This window comes from Grampus griseus (assembly GCF_964374135.1).
Source record: "Grampus griseus genome assembly, chromosome: 14".
Taxonomy (NCBI): domain Eukaryota; kingdom Metazoa; phylum Chordata; class Mammalia; order Artiodactyla; family Delphinidae; genus Grampus; species Grampus griseus.
Window position 1 is genome coordinate 36022277 of NC_139008.1, and position 24856 is coordinate 36047132.

General features: G+C 44.2%; 1 protein-coding gene across 2 annotated transcripts in view; it reads left to right on the forward strand.

Annotated features, from left to right (window-relative positions):
• Window positions 1-1054: 1054 nt before the first annotated feature.
• CREBBP (CREB binding lysine acetyltransferase) overlaps window positions 1055-24856 on the forward strand; it is a 131351-nt gene continuing 107549 nt past the window's right edge. For both annotated transcript variants that reach the window (XM_082670090.1, XM_082670091.1), the window contains exon 1: window positions 1055-1186. In XM_082670090.1, the coding sequence (XP_082526216.1) occupies window positions 1102-1186 (85 nt within the window). In that variant the 5' untranslated portion in view covers window positions 1055-1101. The remainder of the gene's footprint in view (window positions 1187-24856) is intronic.

Sequence of the window (24856 nt, forward strand, 5' to 3'; positions counted from 1 at the left end):
GCAGGCCCGGCCCCCGCCAGGCAGCCCAGCAGCCCCGCCGCCCGGCGGCACGACGCACAGCGACCGCATCTTCGGCCCTTTCCGTCCGAGCGTGCTCGGCTCTTTCCGCTGCGGCAGGCGCAGGTGGAGGGGGCGGGGCGGGGGCCGTGCGTGGTGACGCCTCGGGGGGGGTGACGCACCGGCGTGCCCCGCCCCCTCCCCCTCCCCGTTCAGGCTCTGGAAAGAGAAGAAAAAAAACTTTCTTTTTTTTTTAATTGAGGAATCAACAGCCGCCATCTTGTCGCGGACCCGACCGGGGCTTCGAGCGCGATCTACTCGGCCCCGCCGGTCCCGGGCCCCACAACCGCCCGCGCACCCCGCTCCGCCCGGCCGGCCCGCTCCGCCCGGTCCTCGGCGCCCGGTCCGGCGGCCCCGCTCGCCTCTCGGCTCGGCCTCCCGGAGCCGCGGCGGCGGCGGCGGCGGCGGCGGCGGCAGCGGCGGCGGCGGCGGCGGCGGAACGGGGGGTGGGGGGGCCGCGGCGGCGGCGGCGGCGGCGGCGGCCCCGCTTCGCGCATTGTTTTTCCTCACGGCGGCGGCGGCGGCGGCGGGCCGCGGGCGGGGAGCGGAGCCCGGAGCCCCCCGGTCGTCGGGCCGCGAGCGAATTAATTAAGTGGGGCGCGGGGGGGGAGCGAGGCGGAGGCGCGGCGGCGGCACCATGTTCCCGGGTACTGCCTGAGCCGCCCGGCCGGGCGCCGTCGCTGCCAGCCGGGCCCGGGGGCACCGCCGGGCCGCCGGGGCGCCCCCGCCGCGGAGTGTCGCGCTCGGGAGGCGGGCAGGGGATGAGGGGGCCGCGGCCGGCGGCGGCGGCGGCGGCGGCGGCGGCGGCGGCCGGGGGCGGGCGGTGAGCGCTGCGGGGCGCTGTTGCTGTGGCTGAGATTTGGCCGCCGCCTCCCCCACCCGGCCCTGCGCCCTCCCTCTCCCTCGGCGCTCGCTCGCGGCTCGCGCGGCTCGCGGCTCGCTCCTCTCCCCTCGCAGCCGGTCGGGGCTGGCGCCGACCCCCGCCCCGGAGCCCTCTCCGACCCCGCGGCCCGCGCTCGGGGCTGTTTTCGCGAGCAGGTGAAAATGGCCGAAAACTTGCTGGACGGACCGCCCAACCCCAAACGAGCCAAACTCAGCTCGCCAGGCTTCTCGGCGAATGACAGCACAGGTGAGGAGGGGGCCGGGCCGGGGGTAGGGGCCCTGGGGGGTCGCTGTCAGCCCCACCTGGAGGTGAGTGCCCCTGGGGGACCCGAACTCAGCGGAGGACCGCGCAGCCCCTTCCCCGGGACCCGCGCCGCAGAGGGGGAAGTTTGTCGGAAGACTGTTATGGGGCCCGAGTAGGGCAACACATGCCCGGGTGCGCTCGGATCGCCCGGAGTTGGTGAACCCTCCTCGCGTGGAGACCGAGTGGTACTTCCAGCGAGAAAAAGTAAAGTGGAGCGTGTCTATTCTGCGTGGTGATTCCGTACCCCTCCCTCTGCCGCCGTGTGTCGACACACGCGTGGCTGTCTGGAGGGATGTCAGCGGAGGGTAGGTTTGCTGGTGAGAAAAGAAAATAGTGCAGCCGAAAGGGGACCCGAAGTGTTTTCTGAATTGGTAACACATTCACAAGGCTGCGACCAGAAGACACTCCTAGCAGCAGCCAGCCTGTGAGTTACGACTTAGAAGTTACTTGGAATGTGCTCATTGGGAAAATGCTTAGTAGTTATTTTGAAAACTCTTGTTGCTGGTCACCTAAGTCATTACATTTTTCACAACCCCAAACTTCGTTAGCAAGATGTCATGAAAGTTGCTGTGGAGTGTTTAATTTCACTTGTATGACTTCGGAAGAAAGTTAAATAGCAGATTCATCTGAGCTGCAGTCTCCAAGGGCGCTTGTGTTGTTTTTACCGTGTAGATATATATTAAAAAATTATGTTCAGGAATGTAGGAATTACATTTTTTCCCAAAAAATTTTTTATCAGGGTACTGAATAAATCATTCTTTTAAGCAGCTTCCTTGGAAACTTCCTTAGGTAATCATGTCAGTTACTTAAGAGAAGTATTTTAGTTTTCTGTTCATTTAATAATGCTAGCTTCTTCTGGGCTGGTTCACGGTAGCATTATGAACTAGTTGTATTTCCTCTTTCAGAACTCTCCTTTGCAGTAAAATAAAAACTTGTGCGCTGCTGTGAATGATTTGATTCCCAGCGCAGCTTGCGTTTCTCCACTACGGTCTTGAGTAGCAGCATCTGAAAATCAGTTTATAATGAATGGGTCCAAATTGAATTATATTGCTGCAGCAGTGCCTTCAGATTTGCAGTAGACACAGCTGTTCAGCTTGTGCAAATATTTCTGGGACTGACCGCTAGTGTTTTTATACTAGTGGTCTAAAAATCTATTTCTACTGTTGAAACAAAACTTGAATTTTGTGGCTTCAGTTTTAATACAATTCCTAGACTGTTAGTTAAAGTAGAAGTGAGGGAAACAATTTTTTTTAAAAACAAATCAGTCATAAGAAGATTCTTGTCTGGTTGAAATAAATTTGTTAAACAGTGGGGAGGAATCAGTAAGTCTCACGCTATATAAGTCACTAATAATACTCTTTCTAAAAACTGATAAGGAGTTGAGTTTGATGTTAATTTTGTAAAATTGGCTTATCTGAAGTGAGAAATGTGGGAACAACCAAGATTTAAATACTCTGATTTTACTGCCTGAAAAAAACTTATGATTTTACTGCAGAATAGATCTCCTTTGCTTCATTAATCTTGGCATGTTTGAGTGAAAAATCTTTAATCATATGAAACATAGATCGTACCAGACAAGTTCAGCCTTGAAGCTTGTCCTTTGAAACTGGTAACTTTTGAATGGCTTTGCAGGTTTTCTGTTGTTGAATGAGGTTATTGTAGATTTTGTTTTATGAAGAAGGACAAATTAGTAACATGACACGTAACAAAAAGGCTTGTCCCACTATATACTTTCAGCTGTTTCCAAGATGGTGCCCAAAGGATTGGCTTTTGGGTAGTTCTGTTATTGGACGGTCACATATTTACTTAATGTGCTGCTAATCACAACAAAGTTTATCAGAAAGGATTTTCTATTCTTGACCACTTTTTTCCCCTTTTCCAATTTTGATCCTTGTAAGACATTGGGGCTCTTTTATAAATGTGGAACAAAAAAGTCAGTTTTTAACAGTTCTGTTTAAATAATCCAAAGAATAAGTTCACCATCATATTTATGTTGGGTCCTTGGTTGCACATCATCACCATCACATTATTGTGAGAGGGTCTGTTAGCGTGGTAGGCCACAGAAGGGGTCATCATTGAGCATATTAAAAAAGGTAAAACCTTGTCTCCTATAACTGCTAGTCTAAAACAGAGATCTTAAGGATGTATATTAAAGCCAATAAAGAACTAAAGCAATTACATTACACTAGTCAAAGGAGTGAAAGCCTTTGGTTAGGTGGAAAAGTGAGGAGAGACCTGGGAATAACATTCTTGAGAGAGACAGCGTCATTTTAGTGAGGGGAGGTGTGTTTTTGGCTTCTAGGATAAAATTGGGCCAGGCAGAGCAAGGTATGTTCCATGCTCATGTGGTAAAATTTGAGGGAGGGGAGCTCTGCATGGGAAGAGCTGAAGGGTTAGGAGGAGAAGGAGGCGGCCTTGGTGGCCTGAGAAACAAGAGTGACTTGGACTGTCACGATGCAGTGCATTTCTCTGGGGACTGGCCTGTGGAGCCATCAGTGTCAGCTGAGTCCCGGGGCGGGTGTGCGGGAGGGGCAGAATAGTACACCTGATGCTGGGGCGCTTACCAGCCAGGATGCTGCCTGCAGGGCGCTTGTATGTGTGTACACTCCAGTAAGGTAAGGCAGTTACCAGCCAGGATGCTGCCTGCAGGGGGAGTGTGTATGTGCATGCACTCGAGTGAGGTAAGGCGGCATCTCTGATAAATGTCATTGCCACCAGAGACAGATGGGAGAGATCAGTGCAGGCTGGGGAGGTCAGGGAAGGTTTCTGAGGAGAGCATGCAGAGCTGATGCAGAAATAGGGAATGTACCCCAAAGGAAGGTAACAAGAGGAAGAAGGAAAAGCAGTACTTTTCACCCAACCCCAACCTTTCTTCTGGAGTGGCACAGAATTTGATGGTATCAGATGTTGTTGAAGAAGCATTTTCTTGTTTTACATTGAAGGTGTAAACGCTTTTTTACAAATGTCATCTTCCTTTACTTGGCACCCTTTATGAGAAGTAGGATTTTGTGTTACCAGTGTGTGTTTTGGAAACTTTTTTATTTAATATATCCAAATTAAACCAGCATATTAGTGTCTTTCAGCAGCAGGGATTCATGATTTAACAGCGCAGAACAAATAAATATCTAGGCAAGCAGTAGACCTTTTTTGGTCAGCTTTATTGAAGCCAAATTTATGTCCAACAGATATACTATAAAAAAGTTTTGTAGGACTGCCTTTTGAAAGTTGAACACAGGTATGTTTCATCCTGTGCTGTATAAATGTCCCTAAGCAGTTGTGGTTACATTTTATACTGTGAATCCCTTTAAGTGCAAGAGAAAACTATATTTAAAGAAACTTGGTGTAAATACTGTTACCAACCGAAATACCTTTTACGGCAAAATGATGACCTTTTAGGTTTACATATCGGAGTGCTTTTCTCCCCATCATCTCAGTTTGGTCCTCACAGCAACCTGTGAGGCAGGAAGGGAAGATACTGTTCCTGCCAATTCCAGTTGAGGAACCAGACTTAAGAGAGGTGATCTGCCCAAAATAACATAAAGGGTAAAAACCAGAATCAAACCTAGATCGTTAAAGTAAATTGATAAATTCATCTTATAAATCTACATCGATAAACCTGGAATTTACTTCAATCATGGACCCGGGAGACTACAGTACTTAGCAAGTTTCAGTAGCATAACTCCAGCAACTGAATTAATAAGTCCCTGTAGCGAAAGTTTGTCAGCAGCTAAGTTTCAGTAGCATAACTCCAGCAAGTGAATTAAGTCCCTGTAGGGAAGGTTTGTCAGCAGCTATGGAACAGGAGAGTGTTCTTCCTATTAGGCGCCTGGGGTAGGAGCTCCCCCCTCCCTCTCATTCTGGTGCAGCAGGGTGTTATTCAAGGCCTATACTGGTCTTAACGTTCTTGTTTATTGCAGTGGGTAATTGAGGACCAGTTAGGTTATTTCATCTCGTTACTAAGTTCTGGCTAACTAGGAAATGTGAGTTTTTGTAGAGACTTCTAGGGCTTTTCATGACTTGCTTAGCTTTTACTTAGTAGGAGAGTAGGGATTTTTGAATAACTGTGAGAGCGGTGAGAACAGTGGCCTCATTTGAAGTTCCTTGGGGATGGCAGGTAAGTATGAATCCCACCAAGGGAGCCTTCACAGTAGAGCAAAAGATTGAGAATCACTGCTGTTTAAAGCTTGAATTTGATTCTGTAATTCTCAAACATAATTGAGAATGGCTTGTAAAGGGACTTAGGCTTAATCCTACTATTGGAAGTTGATGCTTACATTGTTAGCCTGTATTTTTACAACTTCTGACTTGTGCCATTCTATTGATAGTTGTGTGACAAAGTGGTTATTTGGGGCTACATAAGTGCCAGCTTTGTGTTTTTACTTAATGTGTTTGAGAACAAAATAGTTTAAAATGATTTTGCCAAAGTATACCTTCCCGTGTTAAGATGAAATGTTCCTTATTGTGAGTTTTGAAGATTAGAAAAGCTTGCTTTAAGCCATTTTAGTTCTTGGGGTAACATTAGTCAGGACACTACCTCTTTATCTAATTCAGACCAGCATTTCAAGTATATTCCAAGGGCACGTGAAGAGATGTTGCTCAACAGAGGTTTTGTGCTCACAAGAAATTGGTCATAGCCGAGGCACTTTCTTGCGGGCCCTCCCAGCCTTAGTTTGCTGATGGGCTGTGAGGCTTGGAGAGAGGGGCTTGCAGTTTGCACCATTCCCAAATACATGGGTCAGCAAGCTTTTTCTGTAAAGGGTCAGAGGACATAATTTCAGATTGCAGGCCACAAGGTCTCTGCTGCAGCTAACTCAGTGCTGCCATTTTGGTGTGAAAGCAGCTCTGGACAATATGTACACGGATGTGTGCAGCTGTGTGCCAGTAAAACTAGAAAAACTCTCATTACAAAAACCGACAGCCAGGTGGTTTGGCCCTCAGACTGCAGTTTGTGACCCTGATGTAATGTGGGACTGGTGCTCTGAAGATCCTCAGTTTCCTCATCTGTGAAAAAGAGAGGATGACCATCCCCATCTCCAAGGGTGATGGTGAAGGTGGAATGAGATGCTGTGTGAGAAGTGCCTGGTCTGGAGTGAGTGCTCAGTGCCTGGTGCCAGCACCGTCCTGACAGGGGAGAGTGGGTGCACCCTGGTAGCCACGTTTGCTGATGGTTCTGGAAACAGTAGTAGCCATGTATGCGTGTCCACAAAGGCGCACAAGCAGGCAGATCTTTTTGTAGTGTAGCACATTCAGTATATAGCCAGGAGTTCTTTAATCAATACTGTTTATTTTATTTTATTTTTAATTAATTAATTAATTAATTTATTTTTTTGCGGTACGTGGGCCTCTCACTGTTGTGGCCTCTCCCGTTGCAGAGCACAGGCTCCGGACGCACAGGCTCAACGGCCATGGCTTATGGGCCCAGCCACTCCGCGGCATGTGGGGTCTTCCTGGACTGGGGCACGAACCCGTGTCCCCTGCATCGGCAGGCGGACTCTCAACCACTGTGCCACCAGGGAAGCCCAATACTATTGATTTTTGCCTCCATTTTCAATTGTATTTTTTTGTAGGAACACGATGGCCATGAAATTTTAAAATTGCAAAAACTTAGGCACTATGGTATGTTCTGAAAATTCTTACTAATTTTGAAGTGTATTTCATGGACTGTTTAAGCAGCAAACAAATATGTGATTCTGTTTCTTTACTGTGTATATTACAGTTCAGTCTGAGGTACCCCTTATGCAGTAGCAGTGTACAAAGGATCCTGGTGATGCCTTCAAGTAGCTTAGAACTATGTTGACAAAGATAAGACATAGAGGCAAAACTTGAGAAAAGAATATAAAATGCAGTCAGGTGCCCAAATGCAGGAGTCAGAAAGGGCAATTGAAGAAGGCTTCATTTATTCACCCAGTGTTTACTGAATGCCCCATGTGCATAAGCCCAGGGCTGGGTGTCCAAGTGGAGGTGGCACCTGAGGCAGGGCCTTAGTACTCCTGTTCTGTGGTGCCCCCTGGTCTTCTCTCACTGAGCCAGAGCAAGGAGCCAGGCAGTTGGGGAAGTCTGCTGGGCTTCTGTGCCTTCTGTGCGTGGGGAAAAGCACTCTGGCTACTCAGAGAGTTTCGTCTCCGTGGGTGTGATCTCAGCCCATGGCTTGCATCTAGTCCTCTCAGGTTGTCCGAGATGGTCTCTTAGAAGCTCTCAGGCTCCTGGCCATGCCCTCTGGTTTCCATTACGTGTGCCCAGTGTTCGCTGAGCCCACTCTGAGGCCTTTCCTTAGTGGCACGTCCCTTATCAGAAGACTGTCCCATGCCTGATGGGCTCCCCTGGCCTGCTGTGGCATCCACAGCTCTTGCATAAATTGGGGGAGGGGATGCCATACTTTCCCAATTCAGTCTAAGCTTAGCTTTCAGGATTGTCACATTGCAGCAAGTCATTGATGCAGGAAGTCAGCGCTTGCACCAGTGTCTGTTGGGGGCTTTTGCGTGTTCACCTTTCTGTGGGGGCTGTGATTTGCTGACAGTAGTGCCGGAAAAGAGCCATGTGCAGGGTTGCCCACCTCGAGCTTTGACTTGAAGAGATGTGAATCACAGATTGGGGTGGGAGGGTATCTTTAGGAAAGGCATGGAAGTAAGCAAAAGTGGCTTTTTTTTTTTTCCCCAAGTTCTTAGACAATATGCAGAATGTTGCTGACTTTGAAAAATCTGCCTTCAGGGTGTTTTCTTGTTCTAAATTTGGGAAGTGAGGCTATTTTTGAGCTCTTATGTCTAGAAGTCAAATTCCTTTCTTTTAAAACCTTACCCTTAGAAAGACCTTGGATATCATCCCGTGTAACGTTTTCCCCCATGTTTCATTTCCATTAATCAAAAGAATGTTTAGTTGAACCATCACTAAGAATAGTAAAATCTAATGCTGAAGAAATTTTCACTCGGTTAAACCTGACTTTCCTATTTCTAGATGTCCCGTCTGCTGCTCTTTGAAGATCTCTTAATTTGCCAGTCTTTCTAATACACCTGTGTATATAGTAGGTGTTTCTTAATAGTTGTAGCTGTTTAACGGGATTATACAATTCTGTTGTAAAGCAAAAATTTTTTTTTTAGATTTATTTTAATTAATTAATTTATTTTTGGCTGCATTGGGTCACTGTTGCTGTGCACAGGCTTTCTCTAGTTGCGGTAAGCGGGGGCTACTCTTTGTTGCGGTATGCAGGCTTCTCATTGCGGTAGCTTCTCCTGTTGCGCAGCATGGGCTCTAGGCGCGTGGGCTTCAGTAGTTGTGGCTCGCAGGCTCAGTAGTTGTGGTGTCTGGGTTCAGTTGCTCCACGGCATGTGGGATCTTCCTGGACCAGGGCTCGAACCCATCTCCCCTGCATTGACAGGTGGATTCTTAACCACTGCGCCACCAGGGAAGTCCTGCAAAATATTTTTATATTTCAAAAGCTTCCCTTTGCACTGCCCCCAAATATTTTGAATTTTCCTTATAAAAACTGTACCATCTATATGTGTTTTAATTTTGTACTTAGAATAACCAATGAAATAGCGAGAAAAATAAGCTACTGTTTCTTCTGATAGCCTGTAGAATGAGGCTTGAACAATATTTGAATAAAGTGGATTTTGGTATTTGATAACAAACTGAATGATAACACTCAGGAACTATAGAAATATATCAAATAATTGGGGTTTTCTTTGACAGTTATGGACTGTATGCGTTTGACCCAGTTCCTTTGGATTAAAATATTTTGAGTGTTTGTCACTTGATTAAAAGTAGAACCTTCTAACCATGACTCAGAGTTGAAGGAAATGTCAGAGCTTTTTATACTGGGATACAGGTAGTGAGGAAGGAGCCCTGGCCTCCACTCAGTGGACACTGGATTTCAGCTTCCAGCTCATCAGCTCTGTGCCTTGGGCCAGTGACTTTACATTAGAACTTCGTTGGGGAGGGTGAGTCTCATCTCTAAAAGGGATTTTTCCCCCCCCCTAGAATTTTCCATTTCTTCTCACTTTGGTTAGCTTTGCATATTGGACTTCTGTGGTTCCTGGCATATAGCCGGTTGCAGCGGCTATTATTATTGTATCATTGTGGGAAAGTACTATACATCACCTACCCTTGGGCTGGTGAGGATGGGACTGATGTAGGTGAGGGGTCTGACCCAGAACCAGATCCATGGACGTTTCTTGCTGAGTACACAGGAAGATGTTTCCCCTTCCTGTTCCACGTGGAGCACCAGGGCTGGTGCAGTCTCAGTACCAGCTTGCAAAGGGATGAATTAGAGGCTGAGATTCAGGAATCCCACAAAATGGGTAGGAGTTTGACACACTTTACTCAGTCTGTGTTTGAAGTTAAAAACTGTTCTTTATTGGAAAATTGAAGTCTAAACGGAACTGTGTTTCCCGTGTTGTTTCAGAACAGGGACTTGATTTAGGTTAGGACTTAGTGAAAAAGGAAAAGTGAACATGGAGAAGCTATAAAAATGGTCTTTCTTTTTTAGCAAACAGGGGAGAAAATGACCTTTGAATCACTATCCAGTTTAGTCAGGTTAATTGGTTGAAAGAAAGAGCAGTGAAATTTAATTTCCTCTTTGATTCAGCTGCCACTGACCTTGAAAGGAATGGATTCAGCTCCTCCCTGTATTGTGGGGATTTTCTCTTTCTACAGATTCTACAATAGGAAGTTGCTTCAGTTGGAGTTTACTGTTTTTCCAGTCTCCTAGATATTTTAGGTGTGGTGATTTATGGATTTTGCTAGTAAAAATCACCCCATGGCGGACAAAGAATTTTTGCCCCTAACATTAAATCTTATTTACATTTTATTTAATCAGTAATTTTTATTGAAAGCAACAAGGCATAAAGTATTGATAGATTTTTGTGTTATTTTGGTTGTGCCTTTACTACTCTGGGATTGGTTTTTGTTTGAAGAGCACAACCTGCCCAGAGTTGAACTTCTCTTTTAAAGATCTGAGAAAATCATATTCAGTGATTTTTAGCTCACACTGGTGAGCTAAAACTTATTTTAGTGATAATTCAGTGTTTCAGCTCACACTGGTGACTTTCTTAATCTTTGAAAGTTAAGGAAAAATGGGTTCCTTCTCAATGGTAAGAGTGAGTTTGGACATTTCCTTTGTTTGAAATGCTAGTGTTCTCCTGATACTAAGTCCAGCTGAACTTTCTGTGATGATGGCCATGTTCTAGACCCACACTCCCAGTACTGGATCCTCTAGGCTCTTGTGGCTAGTGAGTACTTGAACTATTACTAATGTGAGTCAGGAGCTACATTTTAAATTTTATTTAATTGTAATTAATGTAAATGTTAATAGCCACATGTGGCTATTGGCTGCTGTGTTGGACAGCACAGCCCTGAGTATATTTACTTACCTCATTTGTCTAGAGTGTTCTTTTAAGATATTTATGACCTAAAGGGCAAAGTCCCTTTAAAGGGACCAACTTGTAAAGATGGAAAGCATTTTCAAAAATACTCATTGGTTTAGATATAGGATTTTTCAGTCATGTAGAAAATATTTGTTACACTGTGATGTCAGTCCTGGAGATCTAGTGGTGGGGACACAGCAGGTCCAGGGTCTGCCTTCATGGGAGACAGCTATAGTGAGCTGTGACCGAGTACCTTGGAGAGGAGGTCCATGATTGGGGCATAGGACAGAGTCTTTTCTTAAGGGTCTTGGAAGGCTTTCTGGGGGAGGTGACTGAGACCTGAGGATGAACAGGAGTCGGGGTGAGGTGCTATTCCAGGCATAGGGAACAGCATAAACAGCAAGTGTGGAGGTCTGGAGGTATACACTTTTGAGCGTGTAAACTTTTTGCAAAAAGTCAGTTTTGTTTTTGTTTTACATTCAACAGGCTACCATTTAGAGGCAGCGTGGTCTTGCCTCTTAGATGTGGACACTACTGATGTCCTGTGCTGAGAAGTTGGGTGGGCCTGAGCTCTAGTCTCAACTCTACCACTATTTATCTATTCTTTTATTTAACAAATATTAAAACGCTTATATAATACAAATTATTTATATGTGCTTATTATGTATGGGACACTCTTGGGCTGTGGTGATATCAGTGGGGGCCCTGTGTTCTTGGAACTCAGAGTGCAGTGGTGTGGGCAGGCAGTCCAGCAGCCCCACCAATGCCTGTCTATTTGCGAACTGAAATCAGTGTTGTGATGGGAAGGAACCAGATGCTTCAGGCTGGGTGGTCAGGGAAACTTCTTAGAGGAAGGGCACTGGAGCTCATTGTAGGACATACTAGCAGGGGGAGTCAGGCTGGGTGTCTGAAGGCAAGGTAAAGTCATGGAGAGCCTGCAGTGTCTGACCAGGGAGTCCAGACCATCCTTTTAGAGCTTAAAAAACAATACAAAATTTTAGAAGCCCATCACATCCAGGGTAGTTGGAGGAAGTGACTGTGATTTGTTCTCTAGAGGCTATATCATCTTTTTCCAAGGTATATTTTTCCATCTAAGTTCATACCTGCAGGGAGAGTTGACAACTGCTTTCTCTCTTCCCAAACCCTATTTGTGGGAGGGAAAAGACCCCACAAAAAGCAGCTTAAGAATCAGAACTACAGTTGACCCTTGAACGACGTGGGGATTAGGGGCGCCAACCCTCCCTGCAGTCAAAAATCCACATATAACTTGCCCTCTGTATACCGGTTTCTCCATATTCGTGGGACCTCCCTATTTACTATTGAAAAAAAAAATCTATGTATAAGTGGACCTGTGCAGTTCAAACCCTTGTTCAAGGGTCAGCTGTAGTGTTCTTATTTAAGATATTAGGAAATTTTTGTATCAACAGGTAATTCTTCTTTAAAAAGTTTTTTTTTTAATTCTTTTGACTGGATGACGTGTTCATAGGGTTCCAAAAAGTACAAAAGACTTTAGTGAAAAGCCTTCCTTTCCTGTTTACAGTCACCCAGTTCCCCTCCCCACAGGCAACTAGTATTTCTTGTATATCATGCTAGACATATGCTGTGTATGTAAGCACAGGCTGTCTCTTTTTACTCCTTCTTCCCAAAGTGACATGTTATATATATTGTTCCACTATAGGTGCATTTCAGACTGATAAATATCTGAGAGCTGTAGGAAGTATTAATATTTGAAGAGCAGGCTTCATTCTAAAAATCCTTTTTTTTTTAAATGGTAAAATGTTTTGGTGCTGTACTTAAATAAAACAGAATGATTTTTGTGTTTTTTCAACAGTTTGTAAATAGGAAGAATTGAAGTTCTAAAAAGTAATTTCATCTTGAAGAGTATTAGAGGTTTTGTTACTGTCATGTTGCACGTCATTGGACCATGGTTCACACCAAAGTTCTGTTTATGGTTTCCCAGCTTCTGGAAAAGATGCTTTAAACCTGTGGTTTTTATTAACCACGTTATTAGTTGACATACAAATGTCTGTAGCTTAACAACCTACTTGTATGCCAAGTACAATAGATAAGGTAAAAATCAATCTCTTGCTTGGTAGGACTTCTAAGAATATTCATGTTAATTCCAGACCTTTTTATTAATTTAGTTAATTAATCTAGATATTGCAGAACACTAAAGGTGACTCAGAAGTCCTTCAGAAGAGGAGTAGCTGAGTCCTTTGCCATTGTAAATCTGGGGAGGGAGAGTGATGGGTATTTAAGATGGAAGATAAGTTTGAGAATCGTTAAATAAAAAGTCAGGATGGAGAACAGAAATGATAATTAGATCCTTTTTAGAGGTAAAAAGATATATACTGGGCTTCCCTGGTGGCGCAGTGGTTGAGAGTCCGCCTGCCGATGCAGGGGACACGGGTTCGTGCTCCGGTCCGGGAAGATCCCAGATGCCGCGGAGCAGCTGGGCCCATGAGCCATGGCCGCTGAGCCTGCGCATCCGGAGCCTGTGCTCCACAATGGGAGAGGCCACAACAGTGAGAGGCCCGCGTACAGCAAAAAAAAAAAAAAAAAAAAAAGATATATACTAATGTGTCCATAGGGTATTTTCAGAAGGAAATCCCTGAAAATTGTTTTCCTTGGGAGTGGGGGGCTGGGGGCTCTCCACTTTCACTTTATAGTCTTCCAAATGCTTTTTTAAAAAACATAAATATATTATTTTTAAAACAAAAAACTGGGCTTCCCTGACGGCACAGCGGTTGAGAGTCTGCCTGCCAATGCAGGGGACGTGGATTCGAGCCCTGGTCCGGGAGGATCCCACATGCCGTGGAGCAGCTGGGCCTGTGTGCCACAACTGCTGAGTCCACGTGCCACAACTAGTGAGCCTGCGCACCACAACTGCTGAGGCCCGCATGCCTGGAGCCCGTGCTCCGCAACAAGAGAGGCCAGCGCAGTGAGGGGCCCACACTCCACAATGAAGAGTGTCCCCCGCTTGCCACAACTAGGGAAGGCCTGAGTGCAGCAATGAAGACCCAATGCAGCCAAAAATAAATTAAATAAATAAATTTATAAATAAATAATAAATTTAAAAATTAAAAGAAAAACTAGTTTAAAAGTAAATCAGATCCAAAGCAAAACATCTTTACTATTTGTGGTTAGAGGAATCTGTTAAATGGTGAGAACTGGAGTTTTGGTTAATTCCTATTGCAAAACCTTTTAGACCTCTATCAAGAATGATTTGAACAAAGTGTAAATTAACTTAGAGGTGTCGTCCAAAGATGGGAAAATATGATTGTGTGTTAGTGTGGTGTCCAATCATCACTTCCTTTGTCACAAGCTCTGATTTTTAACAATCTTTTTTTTTTGGAAACATCTTTATTGGAGTATAATTGCTTTACAATGTTGTGTTAGTTTCTGCTGTATAACAAAGTGAATCAGCTATATGTATACATATATCACCTTATCCCCTCCCACTTGCACCTCCCTCACCTCCTCACTATCCCGCGCCTCTAGGTGGTCACAGAGCACCAAGCTGATCTCCCTGTGCTATGCGGCTGCTTCCCACTAGCTATTTACATTTGGTAGTGTATATATGTCAATGCTACTCCCTCACTTTGTCCCAGCTTACCCTTCCCCCTCCCTGTGTCCTCAAGTCCATTCTCTACATCTGCGTCTTTATTCCTGTCCTGCCCCTAGGTTCATCAGAACCATTTTTGTTTTAGATTCCATATATATGTGTTAGCATATGGTACTTGTTTTCTCTTTCTGACTTACTTCACTCTGTATAACAGACTCTAGGTCCATCCACCTCACTACAAATAACTCAATTTCATTTCTTTTTATGGCTGAGTAATATTCCATTGTATATATGTGCCACATCTTCTTTATCCATTCATCTGTTTATGGATATTTAGGTTGCTTCCATGTCCTGGCTATTGTAAATAGTGCTGCAGTGAACATTGTGGTACATGACTCTTTTTGAATTATGGTTTTCTCAGGGTATATGCCCAGTAGTGGGTAACAGAATCCTTTTATTAGAGGTTTCTTCATTGGTGTGCTGGAAGCTACAAGACCTGACAGCCAACTAATGTTTTTTGAAGTACATTGAAATAATGTCAGCTTTCCTGACGCGAGCAACGTGTACCTTACTACTGTGTTGGGTACAAAATATGATATGTAGATTTGTCACATTTCTTTAGGAAAAAAATATTATTTTTGTAAAATCCTTCTTTAAAGTGCTTTTTATTTTCCTGCCTTTTAAGCTCATTTGAATACTAAAAATATTTTAAACTAGTATTGAACCCATTTCAGATTTCATCCTCAAACGTAAACACTCCAACTGGAACCAGGAGCATCTGGAAGCAATTCAGATATTATCACATAGGCTGAAGCTAATCACCTGGGCCTGGACACCCCAGGGGCTGCCTTTTAAAAATCAATTTCTTTAAAAGGAAGTTCACTCACATGGTTCAAAAATCAGAGGACACAAAGCTGTAGAGTGAGAGCCCCCCTCCTTCCCTGTGCTCTCCTCCACGGTTTATCTCTTCAAGCAGACAGCCTATTCTTAGCTCCCTTGCCCCCTTCCTGCCTTCTTCTTACTGGAGGCAGCATACTGTCCACATGGTTACATACCTGTACACAGCAGCACATGGAGAGCTTCCTTATTATCTCTTTCTGTAGTTGCTAGTTTTTTTTTTTTTTTTAAATGTCAGAAATTGGGAGTTAGTATTTATTTATTTATTTATTTATGGCTGTGTTGGGTCTTCGTTTCTGTGCGAGGACTTTCTCCAGTTGCGGCAAGCAGGCCATTCTTCATCGTGGTGCACGGGCCTTTCACTACCGTGGCCTCTCCCATTGCGGAGCACAGGCTCCAGACGCGCAGGCTCAACATTTGTGGCCCACGGGCCTAGCCACTCCGCGGCATGTGGGATCCTCCCAGACCAGGGCCCGAACCCGTGTCCCCTGCATTGGCAGGCAGACTCTGAACCACTGTGCCACCAGGGAAGCCGTGTAGTTGCTAGTTTTGTTATGTGAGATGTGCCATGATTGATTCAATCTGTTTCCAGTCTTGACCCGTCACAAACAGTGCTTTAATGAATAGCTCTGCACAGTTATGTGTATATCTATAGAACAGATTCCTAAAAATGGAATTAATGATTAAAAGGAATATGCATTTGTAATTTTGATCATATCATCAAACTGTCCTCCAAGAGCTTGTGTGTTGGTGGATCCTTAAAGCTTTAAAAGCAGCACACTTAAACCCAGCATAGACATCACTGGATATTTTGTATGTTAGTTATTAATATAGTTGATAAATACTCAAGTTATTCTTCAGCTTGTGATTCTCTGTCATTTTGTACCTCTCAGCTGCTTGTGATTTATCTGTAATCTAATGGCATACTTTTTTTTTTTTTCCTTTAAGACTTAATTTTCTTAGAGCACTTTCAGGTTCACAGCAAAACTGAAGGGAAGGTACAGAGATTTCCCATCTATACTCCTTGCCCCCACACATGCACAGCCTCCCCATTATCAGCATCCCCCACCAGAGTGGTACATTTGATACGATTGATAAACCTACATTGATGCATCGTAATTATCCCGAGTGCATAGTTTACCTTAGGGTTCACTCTTGGTTTGGTACATTCTGTGTGTTTGGACAAATGTACAATGGCATTTATCCATCATAATATTATCACACAGTATATTTTCACTGCCCTAAAAGTCCCCTGTATTCCTCCTGTATCTCCCCCAGCTTCCTGCCCCTCCCCCAAAAAAGCACACTCCTGGCAATCGTTGATTATTTTTACTGTCTCCACAGTTTTGCCTTTTCCAGAATGTCATATAATTGAAATCATGTAGTATTTAGTCTTTTCAGATTGCCTTCTTTCACGTAGTAACGTGTATTTCAGGTTCTTCCATGTCTTTTCATGGCCTGATACTCATTTTTTTCTAGTGCTGAATAATATTCCATTGTCTGGATGTTGGTGTACTTTCTGGACTTCATGCATTCATTTTCTGTTGTGGGCTTTCTGATAGCCCACACACTTCCATATGTTGTACACTGACACCTCTGTGTCCAGAAGAAGGTCTTTCCCCTTCTTCCTGACTTGGTGTTGCTGCCTGCCAGCTACAGCTCCCAGCATTTGGGCCAGGGGACCTGGTCTCTGGCTGTCTGCTTTCCTGTACTTACATTGTGGCCAGGTAGTCTGAGGTGGCCCAGCACCTGGGGTTAGGGTGCAGAGGTTGAATCCTAGCTCAGCCCCCACATTCCTCCTCCTCTAGGACTTTTAATTGGGTTGCAGGGTGGCTAGGCAGCGCCTCCCCTTGGTCCTAGTGCCCTTCTCAGCCATGATGGTGGAGAACAGTGAGCCCCTTTCTACTCCAAACCACCTGGTTGCGTTTCGGGGCTGCTGGGTGGTTTATGGTTGGTTTAGTGGTGGTTGCTGCTGTGACAGTACCTTCTTTCCCACTTTTGTCCCAGGAAGGCTTTTCTCCTCCCTTCAGGGCTGAGGGAGGCAGCGTACAAACCACACTTAGGAAACTTTAAATTGTCCTAGCTGTCTGAGAATGGCATCTCCTGGGAACCTCTAAGTGAGTCAGATGAGGATAGGAGGCTGGCTGCAATTCCAGGACTCTCCTGATTTAGGATCCAGTGTGACAGAGAACTTCCACTCAGGACTGTCTTATAATCCTTTTATTCAAGTTTCAAGTGAGCCTAGTCCGCCGTGCACAGAACGAAGGCCTGAGAGCCGGCACTTGCTCCCACTGAGGAAGGCCTGGGAGGAGGTGGGTTGCCCAGCCAACCCCACTTTGACTCTTAAGAAGCAGATAGTGATCTTGAGGAAGGACATATTTTTTTGTTCAGTGTAAAATCATTGTTCAGAATAAAGTAAAACCCCATTCTGTACTAATTTATGTATCTACATAAAAGAAGCCTTAATCACAGAAGGTTTTAGAAAGAATTTGCTTTTAATTGTTTCCTAATAATTGTTGTAAAAAAAATAAAAGATGTCTTTTAGGAACTTGATTAAATGCCTAGATAAAGTTTATTTGTAATGGCATAAATGCCAATAAAACAGTGCCTTTTCTTTTCCTTTAAAAAAAATTTAATTCTTCATTGTTGGAGAGTTGTTCCATTATTTATTTGCATAGTCTCCGAGAATTTTCAAAGCAAAGTAAGCTTTAATTCTAGTAGAATCATCAGATTATTAGGGCTTTACCTTACAGAAAAGATGATTGTTGGCACGAACCCTGTACCAGGCGTAGGGTGCCAGTCCTTGATGTGTGTGTATCGTTCAGTCCTCATAGCAACTTCGGAAGATGGGACAGTGATAGTGATAATAATGACTAATACTTATTGGGCCCTTACTGCATGACAGGCTAAGTGCTGTATACACATTGTGTGATTTAATTCCTTCATCAGTGATCCTAGAGGCAGGTACTATTTTCATTTCCAGTTTAGATCTGAGGAAGCACACATTAGGAGGGAGGAGTGAGTGACAGAGATGCACCTGAATTAAGCTCTGGCAGGGTAATTTTCTCACTACCCCAGACTGTTCTTCCTGTGTTGTCAGTGTCTAATTAGTAATATATTAATAAATGCACTGAAGAGACCTAGAATGGTCTCCAGGTCATCTAAGACTTATAACCCTGTGAAAATGTCTACCATTCTATGGATTCCTCATCTTTAGATGTGAACTTTTTCAGGATGCATTACCCTTTTTGGGTCAAGTTTTTTTGTATACAGTTTTGACTCAGGAATTAAAAATTCTTCTTGTAAAATTTTCCAGGGTTGATAAGTAAAAGTGCTCAGCTTTTGAAAGATTTAAGAGAAGCATTTAGGTAGTCATGGTTATAGTACAAGTAATGCCAAAGAAAATGTAGAGAAATTCTGAAAAAACTTTAAAGAAAGCAGACCTTTTTCACAGGGAATAAGGACTGCAGGTAGAAATAGGGGTGAGTGGGGAAGAGAAGATATCTGTGGGAGGGGAGTTTCATGCTCAGAAGTAGAGAAACATGAACACAAAACAGCATCAAAACTCTTAGGTAGTTTATTTCTAACACTACCATCTCTCGTTCTCCATCATGCCATTTAATCCTTGCATCAACCATAGGATAGAGGGTCATTGATGCTGAGGTGTAGCCAGAGAGTGAAATAGACTTGGCTGGTTTTCTGGAAGATAGAGGCAGCAGGAAAGAGGTGTAAGGAGAAGGATGAGTAGAACAATGTAACATTTCAAGAAAGTTCATTGTTGAATTTTGTTCTTTGTTTCTATTTTAGGAAACTAGTAATAGATGCTAAGATTACTACCTGATATCTTTGGCTAGACAACTAACTTGTTAAAATTGATATTGTGTATCATCTGTAACTGGCACTCTTCTCTGTAATTCATTCTCTCATTCAGCATGCAGGTGTTTGTTGAGGGCCTTCTATATGCTAAGCATTGTATGGCAGGTGGTGGGTAGACAGAATCCCTGCTTTCAAGGTACTTACAGCCTTGTGAGTTGTAACAAGAAGTTGATCATATGATTTTAAGACTCATTCATTATGTCTGTAGAGTGTGGAAAGTTCATACTTCCGGCCAATACCAGGTGTGATAAACTGGTTTGTACACATTTTGGGAGAAAAATCAGTTCTGCCAATACAGAGAATTTGGGGCTCCAAATGCAATTCAAAAGAGAAAATAAGGTATTATGACAGAAAGAGGAGAATTTAGAAAACCTGAGGGAAGATGTGTTTTCTAGATGGTTTGTTTAGCTGTTGCATTTGAAACAAGTGTTTCAAACAAAACTGTTTTCGGATGTTATTGGCTGGACAGATTGAGTCAGTCACTTGCCTGGTATTTGATTTTGTAAAATGAAAAGCTTTTTTCAGCCTGCTTGATAGTAGTTCATTCCTTGTTTAAGGTGAAATGCTGACTTCTGATCGTGATGCATAAGAATGGGTCTTGCAGCATGTCTGTCAGTGTGTGGTGTGACCATCCCCTGGACCAAGGTCTCTGCGTGTGATCTAGGAGGGAAAGGTCCCTCGTGGTCGCACGTGATGAAGACCTTCCGTTCCTGAGGCGGGCCAAGTTTGGTTGACTTTCTCCTTCGTAAGCTGCTGCTGTGGGCACCCCATCCTCACCTCAGTGTGATAGAGACTGGGGAGCTCGTAACTTCTTTTCTCAGGTCAGCTTAATTGAAAGGGGCTCTCGGGCAGGTCTCTGTGAGACCTGCCCGAGACCAGGGGAGGGAAGAGGTTCAGCCCCGCCCCCGCCCCAAGTGCCTTCAAACCAAGAAGAGTCATTTGTGGTTCCTCAGGGAGCTGGTGACTGGAGGGTGACTCCCCCAAATGTGTATGTTCTATCTCAAGTTCCTGGATGCAACCAGCAAGCCCCCGAAGAGAGAGAGTTCCTGTTCCCAGCGGTGGCAGTGTGACAGGCTGTCTGCTGTTCGCTGTGTGACAGAGCTCGTCTTCTGCTAAAGGTGAACCCCTGGAAAGTGGGGTGTCCTCGAATCTCGTTCAGCCTCAGCTTTGCTCTCTCCTTGGTCCGTCGCCCAGTGACTTGGTGGAAAGAAAGGAATTTATCTGGGATTGGAAGTGGTGGCGCTCTATCTTGAATTTTAGGAACTTCCGATGATTCAGATTGGTATTACCCAACCTGTGTGTTGGGACACTTGGTGTGTAGAAAGCACAGCTGTGTTATGTTGCAACAGCCTGGCTTTCCTGCTTCGCTCTCTTTTATCAATGTTTTGTTTTGAACTAGAGAACAGGAGAAAGTAATGGTGAGAAAAGGGTGATGGTGTGGGTATGATGGTGATGGTGATGGTATGGATGTGCCTTCCTCAAGCCCTACACAACCGCTTTGTCTGTTAAAAAAGCTATACGTCATATATGTGGTTGTAGACAGGTTCATATGTGTTTGGACTGCACAGGTGAGGACATAGCAGAATTTGTCAACCCTTTCTGAGCCCAAACAGCTGTGAGATGTGCTTGGACTGAAGCAGGATGAGAAAAAGTAGTTAAGGTGGACAAATTTTGGCAGACCAATAAAAACCAAAACCAAAAGTGAACACAAGCAGACATAATGCCTGCTACAGCCGTAAAAGGTGCATGTGCATTTGGACTAGAACAAGACTAAACCATTAAAGAAAATCAGTCAATTTGAGAATGGCAGCACGCTGGGTGCATTTTTAAAGGTAAGAAAGTTTTTGTGCAGGATAGAATAAAATAACCAGTATCTGTGGCACAGAGCACTCCTTTCCTGCTTTCGTCGTGTAGCCCTGGGGTACCATTGTCCCTGTTTTACAGTTGAGGGAATTAAGGCACGGAGATTAAACAGTTTGCCCAAAGACACAGGGCTAATTGATTCAGACAGGATTTGAACTCCTGTGTTCCACTTGCAAGTGTTGTTTTTGCATTTCCATTTCCAATTCCAATTCCTACACTGGACTAGAGACCATGTTCTTCTGCATTTACCTGCTCTTGTCCTGGCCTGTCTGCCCTCTCCTAGGAAAAGTGCTTTGGCAGTCTTGGAAGAGAGTCAGTCAGGGGAGCGTCAGCAGGTTGTTCCAAGCTTTACATGTACAATATTAGTAGCCCAGTCCCTTCTTCTGGTTTATAGTGCTTGACACCTAATTTCCTCCCCAGCAGATAGGGAGGAAACGTGATCTCTATCATAACGGCTTCCATTTTCTAGTTTAAATGAGTTTCATTTTCACGTTCATAGATTAAGAAGCATTACATTAAACACACACATACATTGATTTCTTTTTTTTTTAATTAATTTTTGGCTGTGTTGGGTCTTTGTTGCTGCGCATGGGCTTTTCTCTAGTTGTAGTGAGCGGAGACTACTCTTCATTGTGGTGTGCGGGCTTCTCGTTGTGGTGGCTTTTCTTGTTGCAGAGCACAGACTCTAGGCACACGGGCTTCAGTAGTTGTGGCACGTGGGCTCTAGAGTGCAGGCTCAGTAGTTGTGACACACAGGCTCAGTTGCTCCATGGCATGTGGGATCTTACCAGACCAGGGCTCAAACGCGCGTCCTCTGCATTGGCAGGTGGATTCTTAACCGCTGCGCCACCAGGGAGGTCACTGATTTCTTTTTTTTTATGAGATTACTGAGTAAAAATGTGTGTACATGTGGACAGAACCTAGAAGGCAACAAACAGAAATGTTAGTTATGTTGGAGTGTTGTTTTCATTTGTTCTTACCTTATTTCATGTGGTCTTTGTGTCTGGAGACCTTAGGGAATCTCCAGGTTCAGGACAGTACAATAGCATAAAAGCTGTGGAATGGAACCCACAAAGCCACCTGGAAACACAGGAGCTGGGTTGTTGCTAGCAGCACGCCCTGGTCAGTGGTTCTCTCAGAGGTGTCTGCTGTATCCAGGAGTCGAGTCCTGTTGTCTCTTCATAGTTGAGTGTCCTGTAATCGTGAGGAAGCAACCCCAAATTGAGGGGCATTCTACAAAACAACTGACCTACCCTCCTCAGAAATCTCAGAGTTACGAAAGACAAAGTGTGAGGAACCTTTCTAGAGTAAAGGAGAAGACCAAGACATGACAACTAAGTGCGCTGGGATCCAGAATCAGATTTTGGATCAGGAAAAATAAGTGTGATAAAGGGCGTTTTGGAAAACAACTGGCCAGATCTGAGTAAGGGCAATCAGTATATTAAGTGTTGTATCAAGGTTAAATATCCTGAATTTTATAAATGTACTGTGCTGTGTAAAGGGTGTTCTTAGGAGGCACAAAATAAAGTACTTGGGAGGAAGGGCTCATGGTGTCTGCAGCTACTCTCACAGGTTCTACAAAACAGAGTATGTGTATATCCACTTGCAAGGAGTATCTAGTCCCTTACAGTCAGGCAGGAAGAAATGAGTATGTGTTCGAGGTGGTTTATGAGGCATGTAGGTACAGAGAACTCAGGAGGCTGAAAAGGAACTGGTCAGTTCTGCAGGGGCAGCCTACAGAAAGTCTTCATAGTCACTGTTTAATCTGAGGGAGGGCTGGACGTGGGGTTTTCTAGACTGAGAGAGAGTGCACCCAGAAGAAAGGTTGCTAATACATGTGCTGGCTCACGGTATTGTGGCTGGAAGGTAGGAGGTGCCTGGGAAAGAAGGGCTGGAAAGTGGGCAGGGGCCACCTACTGATGTGCTGTATGAAGGAGTTTGAACTTCACAGAAGTGATGGAGATAAGATGCCTTCAGCTGCAAGTTACCTTTAAACTCCAACTAGAATGGCTTAAATGATAGGAAATGTATTTTCTCTCATTACGAGAAGTCTGAAGATGAAGAGGCTTCCAGAGTTGGATAATTTAGCCTAGAGATGGCTTCATGAACCCAGGTGCTTGTATTTTTTCTGCAGCCCTCCTTAGTGTTTGTTTTTGTTTTTGTTTGCGGTACGCGGGCCTCTCACTGTTGTGGCCTCTCCCGTTGCGGAGCACAGGCTCCGGACGCGCAGGCTCAGTGGCCATGGCTCATGGGCCCAGCCGCTCCGCGGCATGTGGGATCTTCCCAGACCGGGGCACGAACCCGTGTCCCCTGCATCGGCAGGCGGACTCTCAACCACTGCGCCACCAGGGAAGCCCCATCCTTAGTGTTTGAACAGTGTCTCCTCTCCTGGTTGAAGAGGGTTGCCACAGTCGCATGATGAAATCCAGTGAGGAAAAGAGAGATCTTTTTCTGAGCATCCCTTACCAGTAGGAAGGAAAACCTTTTCCAGAACTGTCTTGGCTGACTTGCCTTCAGTTCCCTTAGCTGGGATTGTGTCACCTGGAAGGGGAAGGTGATTGTGGCGGTTCTTGCTCCTTGCCTGAGAAGGTGTTGCCCTTCCTAAAAGGAACATCCCGGCCAGCCAGCCGAGGAGGTTGTTGGGGGAAGCAGTCAGAAGGGTTTGCGCCATGGAGAAAAAGATTTTCAGTTTTCTAAAAGTGGGTGGTGGGAGGGGGAGTGGCTTTTAAAATTTTTTTTAAAAGCCACATGGGCACATCACCCCACCATTTTACCATTACGACTCTATTTTTGGCATATTACTTTCCAGCTACTGCCTACACGCACGTACTTTAGTTCTAATCTTACTCTGTGTGCTATTTTGTGTACAATTTCCATTTGCATGTTTTTACATAACATACATTTTCCTGTATTTGTACAGTCTTCATAATTATTTTAATAGATGTATAGTGGTTTATAGTATTATACAGCAATTTATCAAACCTCTGTTATTGGATAACAGTAATAATAATAGCTAATACTTTCTGAACACTTAGCATCCACAGGCACTGTTTAAGTGCTTTACATTTATTAATTCATTTAGTCCTCACAACAGCCCTATGAGGTGTAGTAGCCATTATCACTCCCAGTTTCTAGATAGGGAAACTGAGGCACAGAAACTCTAACTTAACCAAGGTCACACAGCTAGTAAGTGGGGAGCAAGAAGCAGAGCTGGCATTCAAATGGTGGCAGTATGGGTCTAGAGTTGTAATAACCACTAAGTTAAACTACCTCTGGGTATTGTTTGCATTTATTTTGATGTTACAGGTAATTCTATGATGAATGTACTTGTACATATCTTGTCGTTTATACTTGCATGTATAGCCAGGTTGTTGTGGGTTGGACAGTGCCTGGTCAGTGAGGAACTAGAGATGACATATATAGGCCACATTAGAGAAGTGTTACTTTGAGAGGGACTGGAAAAAAGGAGTTGCTTTCATTTTCATGCTTGATTACTAGGAAGGATGGTCTATTTTGTTTACTGTTTTTTATCTTCCTTTGTGATATTTACCTGCTATATCCGTTGTGCATTTATTCTTGGGATTCAGTGTGTTTAGAATCTTTCTGTAAAATTGACCCTTAACCCTTTCTGTATAATTCAAGTATTTTTTAAGCTCCTATTTTCTTTTACTTTCAGTTATTTTTAGTTTCTATATATGTCTTTATTTTCATTTCCTGTAGCTTCAGCACTCTGAGAAATCTCATTTTCTGTTAAGGTTGGGGTTTTTTGATAATTTACCTTTTAAATATGTAATCACTTAAGGCTAGACTTTAATTTCCTCAAATTACTATTCGTCTTACCTGATGCCCAATTACTATTTTACACACATACGTTCTTATAAAGCATTTTAACATCATAATTCAGTGAACTAATTAAATTTCCATTGTTTTCCTTTAATTTGTATATCTGCATTTGCCATATACTGCACTATTGTTGTTTTAGAATATATGATAAAATCTATCATTTTAGATAGCCTTCCTCTTATCTCTGTTTAACTTTCCCTTCTTCAGAAT